The sequence below is a fragment of the Chiloscyllium plagiosum genome, chromosome 31, assembly GCF_004010195.1.
Source record: "Chiloscyllium plagiosum isolate BGI_BamShark_2017 chromosome 31, ASM401019v2, whole genome shotgun sequence".
Lineage (NCBI taxonomy): Eukaryota > Metazoa > Chordata > Chondrichthyes > Orectolobiformes > Hemiscylliidae > Chiloscyllium > Chiloscyllium plagiosum.
This window is the reverse complement of record NC_057740.1, coordinates 14,791,136-14,807,380: the sequence shown is the minus strand read 5'-3', so window position 1 is coordinate 14,807,380 and position 16,245 is coordinate 14,791,136. Positions and strand designations below refer to the sequence as shown.

Here is a 16,245-nt window from a genome sequence, read left to right as displayed (position 1 = left end):
TAAGTTGAATGGCTAGGTGTATAAGGATTCTACCCCAATAACAGTTAAACATTAAATATACAAGGACTCTGATACTGCACCCTAATAAAGGATGCTTTTTGTAAGGTACACTTTTGGATGAAGCTGCTTCTCAAAGGTAATATTATTGTTGGGCACATAAGCACCATTTAATATTAATCACTCTCAAGTCTTTTTCCACTTGTAAATTAATGTCAGGTTGATTCATTCTGATCTCCCCACTCTTGCCTCTGAGCGAATGTCCCACCCCAAAGACTTCAGTTTTTGATCTCAGCTGACATTTCAGTGCAGTACTTGGGAGTGCTGCACTGCTGGTGTCATCTATCTCTTGATACGTTAAACATAGGCCCAATCTGAGGTTAACATAAAAGATTCTGTGATGCTATGTTGAAGAGGAGCAGGGTATTCTCCCAGGGTCCTAGCCAACACTCATTTTTTATTAATACCTTAAACAGATTATCTGGTCATTATCACACTCCTGTTTGTGGAATCTTGCTGTGGACAAATTGGCTGCTGCTTTTCCTATAGTTCACAAGTACTTCATTGATTGTAAAGCATCCTGAGGTAACGAAAAGCACTATAAAAATGAAAGCTTTATTTATTTTTACACACCTCTAGATGCAAGGCACCATTTATTTCCCAGTCAGCCATTTTTCATTATGTGTAACAGAAATGGAAATTCCTTGTAACTGATGAAACTTCCATTTATCTTTCAAGCCCACATTAAAGGTTGACAGGAAGAATAACCATTACAGCCAATTGTGACCAATGGCTAACTGTCCACTGCAGCTCCATATGATTGTTCTCTGTTTTATGTATACATTTAGAAAATGACCTTGCAGTCACAGCATTGGACTTAAATTAAATATCAGGGTGAGGATTTGGTTTGACATTTCATTAGTAATGCACTGGAGATCCAATTGAACTAACTGATAAGGAAGATGTTAACAAATGTTGTGTATGAAGGATCTTCATTCACTGGGAGAGAGGTGGCACTTTCTGCCTGTGCTTAGGGCAGCTCTAACAATGACTTAGTTCATTGATTAGGGGAAGCTCCCTGGTGCAGAAATCCATGCTGGAAATACTCCTGCAATTATTCTTAAAACAAATCAGCTCAGATCCTGCAAGTAAAACCCAGAGATTAAATAAATATCTGGACTCAGAATGAAATGTGTACACCCACCAACAATGCTAGAAAAGGTACAAGACACAGTGATTTTAAACATCATAAGTATAAGACACATGCCTGGTTGTCAAAATTGCACTAGTCAGGCACTGTTTATATATCAGACCTGAACTGTAAACAGAGATTTTATTTTTAGAAAAGGTGCTTTAAGAGAAAGAATTAATTTGTTTATTGCTTTAAAAAATTGTTTTTTTAATTTCAGAACAGCAAGAATTGTAAGCCTGTGTGCACGGAGTCCCTGAATTGGGACACAAACCCACAACCTTCTAAGTCAGAAGTGAGACAGCAGTGGTTGCATTCTGTTCAGTGTAAGAGCTACCCTGGTTCACTTACACAGAGTACATGAAAATTAGATGCACACATAAACTGAACAAAATCCTGATTTTGGGACAGTGATGTTGACAGTTGGCGAGGGGCTCAATTAGATAAGACTGATACCTATAATTCATTTTATAGCAGTATGGGTAAAGAATGGGGAGAATCTCAAATGCTTCCAGTGTAATGTGCCAATCTGATCCTATCTTAATTTTATTAGGCCATACCTTATGCAATGTATTTTTAAAAAAGCCGTTAACCCCTGGATTTCTCACTCTCCCTCCACATCTAGCAATATAATGTCCCTCATCATCAAATAAGCAAAATACCATGGCTCCCTCTGGTAGGGCAGACCCATTAAGAGGGATAAGTGGAAGAGTACTGCAATGTATCGTCATGATATTTTTCATTTTTTTTTCTGTTTCAGAAAATTCCAGACAAAACTGTCAAGTAAATACTTCAGCTGCAACAGCTAAACAAAATCCAAAAATGTACTGAAAGTTGTAAAGAAACTGTATAAATAAATCAGTTTGTACATTTGAACCATTGTTCATACAAATCCAGAAAGATTTAAGGTTGAGAAGGTAATTAATGGTAACTTGAAACCGGGGCACGGAAGATATGTTTGTAGTTGAGGAATTGATTGTTGATCGTCTAGTGACAGATGGTTCAGTCCTGGAACAATCCTCAACTTGTTGTATTTGGAAGCTTCTATTTGCATTGCAGAATGGGAAGTGGTTTTGGTCATATCCGGATCATACTGAACTCTCTCTCATGTTCTCGTCTGCTAAAAAATTTGTGATGCGCTTCATAGTGTCCTTGTGTTGGGGTCCGTGTGTGAAAATGTCCTTCAAACAGTAGTCTTCACTTTGGTCCTTGGCAAAATTGACAAATACCTGAAAAGAAAAGGGAGAAGTTAAACTAATGGAACATGAAAATTCCAGATCCAAGAATTAAAAATATCTGTTTAAACATGTATGTGAATTATTTTATTGAATTTTAATTCTCCCACATTCCCGTAAATGCTACTCCTTGAGCAGTGTCTAACAGCATTGTAAAGATATATTTTCAATGTTCTGTATTTTTGATTTGCACTGGAAATGAAAAAGAATTGATTTAAAAGTCTAGGATAGTTGTTGCTTTGCTACACCTTGTAAAAATGCTCATGGTAAATGCTATTTTCACAGCTATTTGTTCAAGCTGTAGGGAAGGTGTAGTGAGAGATGAGCTGGAGCCTGGGGCTGTGTACAAATGGAGATTTTGTTGGCAACAAGAAACTGATTAACTGGTCACTAGTCGCAGACTAATGATAAGAAAGGCCTTCTGCCTGCCAACAGCAATATGATTAGCAACAAAAACAGAAAATTATGGAAAAACTCAGCAGGTCTGGCAGCATCCGTAAAAAGAAAGCAGAGTTAATGCTTCAGGTTCAGTGACCTTTCTTCATAATCAATGTAGGCTAGAGAAAGTTTGGTATACAGTAAAGCTGGGGTAGGAGGAGTAGTAAAGGACAGGGGAGGATAAGAGCCTAGACAGAGAGAGTAAAAAGGCTGGGCAGACAAGGGAATGGGTAAAGGTCAGAGTGGGAGAATCAACAGCTGCTAATGGGGACCATTAATGGATGACAATGTTTGTGGTAACAGCCCATGTGATGAAAAGGCCTGATGTGTGGGGTTAGGGTAAGGAAGTGGGAGAAGATGCTCAGGCCCTAAAGTTATTGAACTTGATATTGAGTCCTGAAAGTTGTAGGGTCCCCAAGTGGAAAACCTAACACTACGGGCAATTTAGCTTGGCCAATTCGCCTAACCTGCACAACTTTGGACTGTGGGAGGAAACCGGAGCACCCAGAAGAAACCCATGCAGACATGGGGAGAAACTCCACACAGACAGTTGCCAGAGGTGGAAATTGAACCCGGGTCCCTGGCACTATGAGGCAGCAGTGCTAACCACTGAGCCACCGTGCTGCCCACATTTGCTGGAGCACTACAGCAAGCCTCAGACACAGACGTTAGCCAGGGAACACAGTGGTGTTTTGAAATGGCAGGCGACAGCAAGCTCAGGCTCATTTTTGCAGATAGAATATACATCAAACTCCAGTCTAACAAAGCAGTAGCTGCTTTTAGCACAGCAATGTCCACCAAATAGCAAGCACCAAGTGGCCAATTTGGGATACCCACCAGGATATGGAGGAACTGCTAGATCACTAAATGTTAACTTTGCTTTCTCTCCACAGCTGCTGCCTGACCTGAGTTTTTCCAGCAATTTGTTTTGTTTCTGATTTCCAGCATCTGCAGTTCTTTGGCTAGTTTTACTATATGATTAGCTCCCACGCAGCTGACCAACTCGGGGGTGTGAATGTTTGAGGTGAGTCACTGGATCTTTGGAGGAGGAGCAGTTTTTGTTCTTCAGTAGAAAGTATCTCAAGTATGATGATAACTAGTTCACTTCCCATCATAAATTGCTGTAAGCTGGGACTTCTAGTTAATAATCAAGAGACCGTTATAACCAGACACTGTGCTCCCTTCACTTATAACATCCTCTCTTTGTGTTTGTCTATATTTTTATATAGACAGGAGTTTTAGAAGTGAATTAGATTTTTAACCAGTAGAATTATATGTCAATGGTTCATAATTGTTTACTTGAAGCTAGAATCTATTTATTTGTAATAAATAGTAATTCTTTTTAAGCATAGAAACCTGGTCCATACGGTCTGTCCACCTTATCCTAAAAGACACATAAATTGGGGAATTCTGCCTATATTTTAGGATCTTTAACCTTTGTGAAGATTCTGGGAATAGTGAGGCTTGATTTCCAGTGGGCTATCCCAGTGAAGTGTAATAGTATGGATAATTGTCTGTTACTTCATACAAGGAACCAATATCACTTGCGAGTTTGGAAGATGAATGTCACCAGAATCTGAAAACATATCTGTTACTCTGAACCCACTGTCCTTAATGTTCCTGATTTGTGGTAATGTAATGCCTTTATTTGCATTAAATTTTTATATTTTAAATACAAATTATATTTGTCTTGACTGATATTCAACAAAGATGATTCTCCGACATGACCATATTTCAACATGAGATGGGAAATAATTATAACAATATGTGGCTCACAAAATGGCTAAACACAGATTTTTCAACTCTTCTGCAAATTCAGAAGAGATGGGTAGGTGCAGCAGCTTATTTTCTTTTCCCACAATTATGATACCAAGTGGAATTACCATCTGCCTACACTGGAGTTTGTTGTTAAATTTGTTTTTGTAGTCCTCTGTTTCCACTGTGGCAAGTTAGACTCGAGGAGCAGCTCGGTACACAAGAAAATGCACACTCAAGCTAGTTATGTCCCCATTGTGTTACATTCAATATCTTTACTGGCAGGTTCATTATTGAAGGGACAGTGGGGTAAAAGGTTGTGGAACTGGCCAGGGGAGAGGGCAAAACAAACTTGGAAGATGAAGTGATGGTGGAGGGGAACAGATCGTACCTTTTCAGCAACTGCAACACAACCATTAGCAGTTGGTGCACAGAAATACATCTCAAAATAATTTCCACTGAGCACCCTCATATTCCCAGAATATACATCTACTGCAGTATAACTTGAATTAGTGCAAATGTTAAAATTACCTGATTTAGTTTTGGCAAGAATTTATATAAACATACCAAATTTTAAAAATGTTTGCAATTGAGTTTCAGCTGTTTATGAAGTTGAACTGCTATGTGGACACAGTATTTCTCAGCGTGCGGGCCTTCAGGGCTTGCCTTTACTGGTCTAGTGGCAAACATTAGAACTGGTGGTTTGCCACTCAGCAGGGTCTCAGCCCTGGTTTTGAAGCTACTGTCTACTGAATCACTGGTATATCTGGCAAATTAGCTCTTACTTGATCTAATGTAGTTTGAGACACTGAATAGTCTTCAATCTTCAGTTTTTCTTTGTTGGTCATGAGGGCGCTGAAGATTTTGGCCAGGGAGCAGCACCCTGTTGGTATCTGATATTGCAACATGCTGTGGTGCTTTTCCTTCAACACACAGCCTGGGAACGTGGATACCATGAATTCTTCAACATTAGACAAGTCCAGCGTAGTACAATCCATCCTCAGGATGATGGTGTAACCGTCTCCAAACCTATGGAAAGATTAATCAATTGGACTGCAGAAAATTTCCAAATACAGGTATTGATGGCAACTATTTCAACTTTCATCACAGTTTTGATCCTTGTTCCTTCTAATGCAATGCTTTACAAAAATATTAAGAATATGTCACGTGTGAAAGCAGAACAAAGAGTCCACACTACAGCACGTGCCGGAGGTGACACAAGTTATAGATTTCTGCTCCAAATCCTAGCTCATTGGATCAGGGAGAGGCTACAACATCTGACGAGATGCAAGGATGGGCACTGGGTCCACTACTTTTTGTCATTTATGTTTACATCCAATCATTTATATAAGAGGTAAGCTTTGCAGATGACACCAAAATTGGTGGTGTAGTGGACAGCACAGAAGGTTGCCTCAAGTACAAAGTGATCTTTATTACATGGGCAAATGGGCCAAGGAGTGGCAAATGGAGTTTAGAGAAATCTGAGCTGCTGTATTTTGGTAAGGCAGGACTTATACACTTAATGGTAAGGTCCAAAATTAGAGGGCACAGGTTTAAGGTGAGATGGGAAAGATTTAAAAGGGACCTAAAGAGCAACATTTTTATTCATAGGGTGGTGCATGCATGGAATGAGCTGCTAGAGGTTGTGGTGGAGCCTTGTACAATTACAACATTTAAAAGGCATCTGCATGGATATAGGAATAGGAAGGGTTTAGAGGGATATGGGCCAAATGCTGGTGAATGGGCCCAGACTAATTTAGGATATCTAGTCAGCATGGACGAGTTGGACTGGGAGGGTCTGCTTCTGTGCTGTACAGCTGTATGACCTTACGAAGCTGAGTCATGTGGGATGTAGATATTTCCTAAGCAATCTGTGCAGTGATGTTATTACACACTGATAGAGCAGGTAGAACCGGGGTCACCTGGCTCAGATGTTGGGACACTATCTCTGCACCACAAGAGGCTTATCTTTTTGATTACAGAGGCACCAGGTCAAATAAGCGGAGAAAATTAAATATTGCAGGAAAAAAATCCAAATGGAAAACAAAGTCTGGAAGAAAGCACAAAATGTGATGCCTGGGCAGTCACTTAATACAACTATTAATGAGAACATCAGTTGCATTTACTTACTCACTTTTGTCTTTGAGAAGGAACTTGAGTAAGGTTACCATATAAGGTGATTACTGTAATTATATTTTGGCCGAGCAATGTCCAACAAATAACATGCAACCAGAAGCCAATTTGGATATGGACCAGGGTATGGAGGAACTGCTAGATCTCCAAACTGTACCCTGGAAATGTTTAATATCCACCTGAACAAGGAGATTAGAGTTTTGGTTTAAGGTTTCATCAGCGTCCCCTTGTCAGCACACTGCAGCGTCAGTGTAGAATTGTGTTGGAGTGTGATCTGACATAACAGTCCTCCGTCTCAAGAGCAGAGCACTATCGATTCAGGCAAGTTGATGTTAAGTAGGTCAGACGTAGGGGCCAGCACTATCAACATCATTTGAAAGGTCAATTTATCTTGATCTTTCTGTTCTAAATTGTACAGGAGATGCTGAGTGGCTGGTTGTGAATTACATGGCACTAATCCAATTAAGGAGTCAGATAACGAATGGCAACTTGATGGGCAGTGATGCTGAAACAAACAGTAATTGTGTAACTGTTGCAGTAACTGTGATTCAAATGACTGTGGGTAACATCAGTGATGTTTTAGCATTGCCATGTATTAGTCTAAATAAATACTGACAGCACCCTCAACAGGAGGCAATCGAAGGTTAAAAGAATGTTTGGAGAAATTGTTAGCTTATTTGATGCCTTTTGTGATTTCAATCGACCAATCTAACACAAGAACCTCATATGGCTTCTTCTGATGGATGCATTGCAAAACAACAAAATCACAATTCAATGAGTTAAGAAAAGAATAGATTTGATTTATCCAAAATCCAGGAGACATAATATTAATAAGGCTCCTGATAAGCTATGATGCATGCATGTTTCATTGTATGAGTCCTAGTTTGACTTGAAAGGACAATGTGAATGAAGTTACCTGCTCTTCAAGTGCTGTACACTGCCAAGGCAACGGAATCGTCCATTCACCATGATGGCCATCCTTGTGCACAGAGCCTCACATTCCTCCATGCTAACAAGAAATAAAAGTATCATTAGATACACACATACTGTCATCCTTTTACTTACACAGAAACCTGCAGATCATGGTTAATCTCTCAACCAAAGCAGACAAACATTAAAAATCTTGTACTTATAAAGAGCTAACATTTCTGACTGGATTGCACAGTCATGTGGTTAGCTTGGATCAGACTCCAACATTACTTTATCTTCTATCTTTTGTCTGTTCCTTTTCTCTTTTTATCTAAACGTCCAACTTTATTCAAACTTTCTCCGCTGCCTGACTGGACTCACTGCATCCTATCAGGTTTGGTGGCAAGCTGAGGCCCGGGTCTGAATCACCTGTACAATCTCCATCAACAGGGCTTCTTTAACAGTGAAAATGTGACAAGCCACTTCACAGGAGTCTCATCAGGAAATAGTTGTCTTTGAGCCAAAGACAGAGATTAGAAGACTTGACTGAAGATTGGTGTTTAAAGGAAGAGGGATGAGAGAACCTGGAGCCTAGACAGCTGAAGATAGTCATGTCAAGGCATTGGAAGAAGAGGTAGCTCTTAATAGGTTGTAGAACAGGAATAGAGTCAGGGATAGACAAGGTCATGAATGGACTTCAACATTTTCATAGAAAATTAACAGCATGGACCATTCTGCCCATCTTGTCTCCACTGGCTGAAAAATCTAGGCTGCCATTCGAATCCCACTTTCTAGCACCTGATCCATAGCCTTACAGTGCTTCACTTGCTGATTCAGATTAATTGAGGATTTCTGCCAAACCGCACAGCAAATTCCAGACATCTGCCAGACTCCATGTGGAAAAAAAAAAGATTTCCTCATATTCCCTCTAATCTTTCTACCAACCACCTTTAATTTGTGCCCCCTAGTAACTACCTTTTCCGCTGTGGAAAACAGGTTTACCCTGCCCACTCCACCCTAGCTCTTCATTAAGTCATCCCTCAGCCTCCTCAGTTCCAAGGAAAACAGTCTGTCCAATATTTCCTCAATCTGCAATTTTAAAGCCCTGACAATATTTTTGTTAATCTCTTCTGTACCTTTTCTAGAGCAATGAGGTCCTTCTTGTAATGCGGTGATCAGAACTGAATACTAAACGTTTCCTGTGGCCTAACTAGAGTCTTACATAATTCCAGCATTACATCTCTGCTCTTGTATTCAATTCTACAGGTTGCTGCCTGACCTGCTGGAAAAACACAGCAGGTCAGGCAGCAACCAAGGAGCAGGAGAGTCGACGTTTTGGGCATAGGCCCTTCATCAATTCAATACCACACCCAATGAAGGAAGGCACCTCAATGCCTTCATTGGCACCTTAACGACCAGTCCTGCCATCTTCAAGGAGCTGTGAACATATACCTCAAGGTCTCTCACTTCCTCTATTCCTCTCAGTAACCTCCCTCGCCCTCCTTTACCGTATATTTATATGATGCTTTTATTGATTTCTCCAAATGCATAACCTCTCACATTGCATGTAATGAATTCCATTTACCACTTTTCCACCACTCAACCAATCCACTGATATCCTGCAGTCAAAGCCATAGTCATTCCTGTCATCTACTGGTAAACTCTGGGGTTGTGACTCATCTGCAAATTTCCCAGTCCTGTCTCCCACATTTAAGTCTTAAATACAACAAACAGCAAGGGAGTCAAAAGACTGAGGCCTGGAAAGCCCTCATCACCGGAAACCAGTTGCCATTTTTAAAAACATCTGAAAACCATGACCTTTTCTTCCGTTCAATGAGCTGATTTTGGATCCAACTTAGCATGTTCCCATGTCCCATGGGTTTTATTTTTTCTTAACAGTCTGTCATGTGGGACCTTATCAAATCCCTCATTAAAATCCATGTAGACAACATCCAGCGCCCTCAATGTTCCTTGCAACTTCCTCAACAAACTAAAGGAAGAAATCACATTCCCTAAACAAAACCATGTTGACTATTCCTGATTAATCTGTCACTTTGTCATTTATCTAAATGATTTGCATGTGAACATAGGAGGTATAGATAGTAAGTTTGCAAACAACACCAAAATTGGAGGTGCAGTGGACAGTGAAGAAGATTACTTCAGAGTACAATGGGATCTTGATCCGATGGGCCAATGGGCTGAGGAGTGGCAGATGGAGTTTAATTTAGATAAATACAAGGGTCTGCATTTTGGAAAAGCAAATCAGAGCAGGACTTACACACTTAATGCTAAGATCCTGGGGAGTGTTCCTGAACAAAAAGAGACCTTGGAGTGCAGGTTCATAGTTCCTTGAAAGTAGATAGGATAGAGAAGGCATTTGGTATGATTTCCTTTATTGGTCAGAGTATTGATTACAGGAGGTGGGAGGTCATGTTGCAGCTGTACAGGATGTTGGTTGGGCCACTTTTGGAATATTGCGTGCAATTCTGGTCTCCTTCCTATCAGAAGGATGTCGTGTGAAACTTGAAAGGATTCAGAAAAGATTTACAAGGATGTTGCCAGGGTTGGAGGATTTGAGCTATAGGGAGAGGCTGAATAGGCTGGGGCTGTTTTCCCTCGAGCATTGGAGGCTGAGGGGTGACCTTATAGAGGTTTATAAAATCATGAGGGGGCATGGACAGAGTAAATAGACAAGATCTTTTCCCTGAGGTGGGGGAGTCCAGAACTAGAGGGCATAGGTTTAGGGTGAGAGGGCAAAGATATAAAAGAGAACTAAGGGGCAACCTTTTCACGCAGAGGATAGTGCGTGTGTGGAATGAGCTGCCAGAGGAAGTGGTGGAGGCTGGTACAATTACAGCATTTAAAAGGCATCTGGATGGGTATATGAATAGGAAGGGTTTAGAGGGATATGGGTCAAGTGCTGGGTCAAGTACATTAGTTTAGGGTATCTGGTCAGCATGGACGAGGTGGACCGAATGGTCTGTTTCCATGCTGTACATCTCTTCAAGTTAATTGTCTCCGTCTATGTTGGTTGCAAGAAATTGCTGACCGCCAAGTTCTCTTTTTATTGGCTTAGTTCTCCTATCCTTTTTGAATATAGTACTTTATTTATAGACCTCCAATCCTCTGGTACCAAATGTATCTTGAACATGATCCTCTGAACTTTCATTATTTCCTCCTTTAACAGCATGGGATACAATTCATCCAGTCCTGGTGATTTATTCATCTTCAAGGAGGTCAGTTTTACCAGCACTGACCTCTTATTATACTTATTTCGCACTCCTCCTCTCTAACTAGAATGTGTCCATTAGTTGTCTTTGTGAAGATCGAGACAAAATACTCATTTGGTAACCTGCTGACATCTTCTGCAGCCATGCACAAATTGCCATGTACATGTAAAATAGGCTCAAACCACACCGCAGTCATGTCCTTTATCTTTAATTGGAGACATTGGGAAGCTAGCAATCAACTAGCATTGACAGGGGTAGGACAAGAGTCAGATACTTTTGGAAGATTATTAAGGGGGGAGGATGAGACGCCAGTCAGGAGATCACTACATTAGTTGAAATAGAAGCATAGATGAGGGTTTCAGCAGCAGAGAGGCTGACATGGGACATGTTACAAATGCATGTCAGCAACTTCTGTGACAGATAGGATGTAACGGCAGAGACTCGGCTCAGAGTCAAACAGGACATTAAACTTATGAACAGTTGACTTCACCCTGAAACAATATCTGAAGGGAGACAGTTTTGAAAAGGAAGATGTCTTGTACCTGAGGAGAGAAAACTATAGCCAAAATCAGCAAGAATAGGGGTCATTCTTGGAAGACACGTTGGATGCAGCAGGAGTGGTTTCAATGTAATGTGAGCTCGGAGGAGTGTGAGGACATAAGAATGAAGGTATAGATTCAGGACTCAGACAATGGGAAGTCAAAGGGAAGGATTGTTGGGCAAGGTGAAAAAGTCAAATGAGGTACTGACCACACAACCTTCAATTTGATTTTCCTAATGGAATATGTTGCTATTTACTGGAAACTAAGCAAGAACACCTGCCTTCAAGAGCTGCCAACTCACTGCATGGCCAGAAATGCTGTAGTCCCAGCAGTGTCATCTGGGAGTGGTGACAACTGCTGGGACCATACAGGCAATTGCACCAAGGGACAAATCCAAAATCTTAGCAAAGGGGTTGGGAAACTGCGTTCAAGGGTTTGAGGCACACATTATAGTTGGGGGTGAGGGGAGGAGGTGGTTAACTAACCTGGTGGAATGCGTTTGAGAGTGTCCAATCACCCTTGCCTGGCACCAGTCTGCAAACTTAAACCTGCCAGATTACCTACATGGCATGGGCACTACTCTCTCCCCCCTGCCCCCCAACACGTAGCAGTGTGAGCAGGATAAAACCCTCAACTGACAGCCACTTGAGAGACTCAGTGGACCCCAGGGGCTTCTCAACTTGTTCCTTGTCCCCTTAACCTCCATCAAAGTTAAGACAGGTTGGGGTGGGGCAGGCAGTTGCTGGAATTTCCTGCTGCAGGGGGTGTAAATCCAGCCCTGTGAACCTGCAGTCAAAACATTTCTAGTCTCCAACAGTAACACATCACTTTCATAAGAATAAAACTGGCCAAAAGAAAGGAGTAAGGAGAGCCAGATATTAGGAGGCTCACATATTGACACACCTAAATAAATGCATTAATAATTGTAAATACCTAATTTCTAGACACAACAATTTTAATCTAAATCATTAAGTCACTGCAATTGGCCAGCTGAAACTAAACACACCACTAATAGGCTGTGAACACATTTCCCAAAGAATTTATCTCTAATGAAGCAGCAGTTAATGGCCACTAACCTGTGTGAGGTGAGTACCACTGATCTCCCTTCTCTGATCACACTCAGGATGCAATTCCAGAGGAACCGCCTGGCCTTGGGATCCATTCCTGTCGTAGGTTCATCCTGCCATTAAAAAAGAATAACTACAGCTCTGTGGTGGCAATAAAATGTTATAAGCTTTGCTCTACCTTTCCTTGATGTTTGTTACTCTTGCCGGAACTAGCTCTAGAGACACATAAGGACAGTATATAGTCAACTATCCTATAGCTTGAGAAACAGGATAGCAACAGTTGGTAGACTATTCAGCCCTGTGGAAAGCACAAGACAAGCCTGCTCCTCTCAGGCAAACCGTGGATGATTTTCTTTTCCCTCCTCAAAGAAATTTAGATCATGCTAGATGACAATCTGCCTTAAATCAGTAAATGCTGAAGGGAACAAAGATTGATCCATGAATATGCCTGGATTTGTATGGTCCCCCCGAATCACCCTGTACCTGTACCCCAACTGTACCACAATATGAAACTCATCATCAACAATGTTTGTAATCCTGTTTCATTAAAACTTTCTGAACCCTTAGCAGCTTTCTTGTTCTAGTCAGAAACTGTTCAGGAATTCCATGGAGTTTCTCCCACTCTGCTGCAGATGTGAGCAGAAATTGGAGTAAGACTATCTCCAAGAAAAATCCCATTATTGCCTTTGTTAATCATAGATAGCACTTTCTCACTAACCAGAAAGATGACTGGTGGGCATCCAATCAGTGCGATGGCAGTCGACAATTTCCGTTTGTTTCCACCGCTATACGTCCCAGAAGGTCTGTCTGCATAGCGTGAGAGTCCTAGTTTCTTCACAGCCCATTCAGTGACCTACCAAAAAGAATCATAGATCTTAGTGTAAACTGCAGACAAACCTCTCAATCCATCAATATAAATAAGCACTCCAACCAGCAAAGAAGACACTGTTGAACCCCAGCTCAAGGAACTGAGACCACATTGTAGGGTGTCCCAGGCGAAGGCCCCAGGTATTACAGTGTAGGATGTCCCAGGCGAAGGCCCCAGTCCCATAGTGTAGGGTGTCCCAGGCAAAGACCCCAGTCCCGTAGTGCAGGGTGTCCCAGGCAAAGACCCCAGTCCCACAGTGCAGGGTGTCCCAGGCAAAGACCCTAATCCCATAGTGCAGGGTGTCCCAGGCAAAGGTCCCAGTCCCATCGTGTAGGGCGTCCCAGGCGAAGGCTCCAGTCCCATTGTGTAGGGTGTCCCAGGTGAAGGCCCCAGTCCCATTGTGTAGGGCGTCCCAGGTGAAGGCCCCAGTCCCATTGTGTATGGCGTCCCAGGCGAAGGCCCCAGTCCCATTGTGTAGGGCATCCCAGGCGAAGGCCCCAGTCCCATTGTGTAGGGCCTCCCAGGCGAAGGCCCCAGTCCCATTGTGTAGGGTGTCCCGGACAAAAGTCCCAGTCCCATTGTGTAGGGTGTCCCAGGTGAAGGCCCCAGTCCCATTGTGTAGGGCGTCCCAGGCAAAAGCCCCAGTCCCATTGTGTAGGGCGTCCCAGGCGAAGGCCCCAGTCCCATTGTGAAGGGCCTCCCAGACGAAGGCCCCAGTCCCATTGTGTAGGGCCTCCCAGACCAAGGCCCCAGTCCCATTGTGTAGGGCGTCCCAGGCGAAGGCCCCAGTCCCATTGTGTAGAGCCTCCCAGACGAAGGCCCCAGTCTCATTGTGTAGGGCGTCCCAGACGAAGGCCCCAGTCCCATAATCCAGGGTGCCCTATACTATAAGACATGGCCAAGATTGAAAGGAACAAGATGCAGAAGACAAAATAACTTTGAAAATTCAGTGGCTAAATCATCTCAAGCTAGTATTTCAATAGTCTTCAGATTAGTTAAGGATGAAAAGGATGAGGGAGATAAAAAGATGTGATAGTGTTTAGGGTTGGGAGGGATGATTTAATTTAGGGGGTTGTAATAATTTGAATTTCAATACAGTGAGGATTTAGGGATGTGGGAAGAGTGTGTGTGCGCGTGCGCATCATGAACATTGGATCTTAGGAGGTAGAAAAATATGTTGACAGGCCATAACCTTGTGTATTTGCTAAAAGAACAAAGCAATAAAAGTAAACAAAGAGAAAAAGAAAATACCTTTCTGCAGATTCCTCTTGCCTAGATATGTACTTAGGATGTTAAACAGCAATATTATTTAAGGACTAGGGGCTGTGTACAGGATATTTACTCCTTGGTTGGCTTCAGTTATTCTTTGCCCTGCAGTACAAGACGATACCAAGATTTCATTTCATACTTTGTAAAATTCAACATACCTTAGCAACCTCGTGCTCAGGAATGCCACGTAGTCGTGAGTAGAATTCAACATGTTCCCGCCCTGTCAGCAGTTTGTTGATGGCATCAAACTGAGGGCAGTATCCCATGTTCTGATGCACGTCCTGGATGTTAGACAGAATGCTAGGGGAGGTAAGATACTTAGTTGTTAAAACAAATTATTAAAAAATTGTAACCCACATCCTAATTTTAGGCAATTGCATCGTCTTTCCTTCCCATCACTTTAAGGGTGAGCGAACACAGCCACTCTGGAGATGAGAATATTCTGTGCAGCTCTGGTCATTGGATTATACTCCTCCCTTTGCAAGAGGACCATGGTGTTAATTCTGGGTATTGGGAATCTAAATAAGGGTGCAAGGCTCAGGAAGCTGGACTTGCTTCTCTTGCTAAAGAGGCAGCCTCTTAGGCAATCAAACTAAAATTTACAGCAGATAGAGGTCAAGGTGGAATGGAATTGCAAAATGACCAATTAGCCTGAATAAAGAAAGCCAGGAGGAATCTTCTCACCTGAAGTGCAACATGTTACTCAGGGGGTTACCACTCAAGCAAAACACTATAAAGGAAATCAGGTTTTGCAGGTGCTAATCTTCTGATCAGTATTGGAGCCCCTTTCTAGCGCACACTTTCATTCGTTTGGCCGAACTGGTCCTCACCCTTAACAATTTCTCCTTTGAATCCTCCCACTTCCTCCAGACAAAAGAGGTAGCCATGGGGGCACATATATGGGCCCCAGCTATGCCGGTCTCTTTGTTGGTTACGTAGAGCAGTTGATCTTCCGTAATTACACCGGCACCACTCCCCACCTCTTCCTCCGCTACATTGATGACTGCATTGGCACCACCTCGTGCAGCCGCGAGGAGGTTGAGCAATTCATCAACTTCAACACATTCCACCCTGACCTTAAATTTACCTGGACCATCTCTGACACCTCCCTCCCCTTCCTGGACCTCTCCATCTCCATTAATGACGACCGACTTGACACTGACATTTTTTACAAAACCACGACTCCCATAGCTACCTGGATTACACCTCTTCCCACCCTACCTCTTGCAAAAATGCCATCCCATATTCCCAATTCCTCCGCCTCCGCCGTATCTGCTCCCAGGACGACCAGTTCCACCACAGAATACACCAGATCGCCTCCTTCTTTAGAGACCGCAATTTCCCCTCCCACGTGGTTAAAGATGCCCTCCAAAACATCTCGTCTACATCCCACACCTTCGCCCTCAGACCCCACCCCTCCAACCGTAACAAGGACAGAACGCCCCTGGTGCCCACCTTCCACCCTACCAACCTTCGCATAAACCAAATCATCCGCCGACATTTCCGCCACCTCCAAACAGACACCACCACCAGGGATATATTTCCCTCCCCACCCCTCTCCGCCTCCCGCAAAGACCGTTCCCTCCGTGACTACCTGGTCAGGTCCACGACCC

At 42.6% G+C, this 16,245-nt stretch overlaps 1 protein-coding gene across 4 annotated transcripts in view; it reads right to left on the bottom strand.

Moving 5' to 3' along the window:
- Nucleotides 1-649: 649 nt before the first annotated feature.
- Nucleotides 650-16,245, bottom strand: part of LOC122565247 (phospholipid-transporting ATPase ABCA1-like) — a 173,752-nt gene continuing 158,156 nt past the window's right edge. For all 4 annotated transcript variants that reach the window (XM_043721016.1, XM_043721017.1, XM_043721019.1 and 1 more), the window contains 6 exons: nucleotides 14,791-14,932; nucleotides 13,214-13,348; nucleotides 12,505-12,608; nucleotides 7,664-7,756; nucleotides 5,400-5,643; nucleotides 650-2,415 (listed from right to left, as the gene is read on the bottom strand). In XM_043721016.1, the coding sequence (XP_043576951.1) occupies nucleotides 2,275-2,415; nucleotides 5,400-5,643; nucleotides 7,664-7,756; nucleotides 12,505-12,608; nucleotides 13,214-13,348; nucleotides 14,791-14,932 (859 nt within the window). In that variant the 3' untranslated portion in view covers nucleotides 650-2,274. The remainder of the gene's footprint in view (nucleotides 2,416-5,399; nucleotides 5,644-7,663; nucleotides 7,757-12,504; nucleotides 12,609-13,213; nucleotides 13,349-14,790; nucleotides 14,933-16,245) is intronic.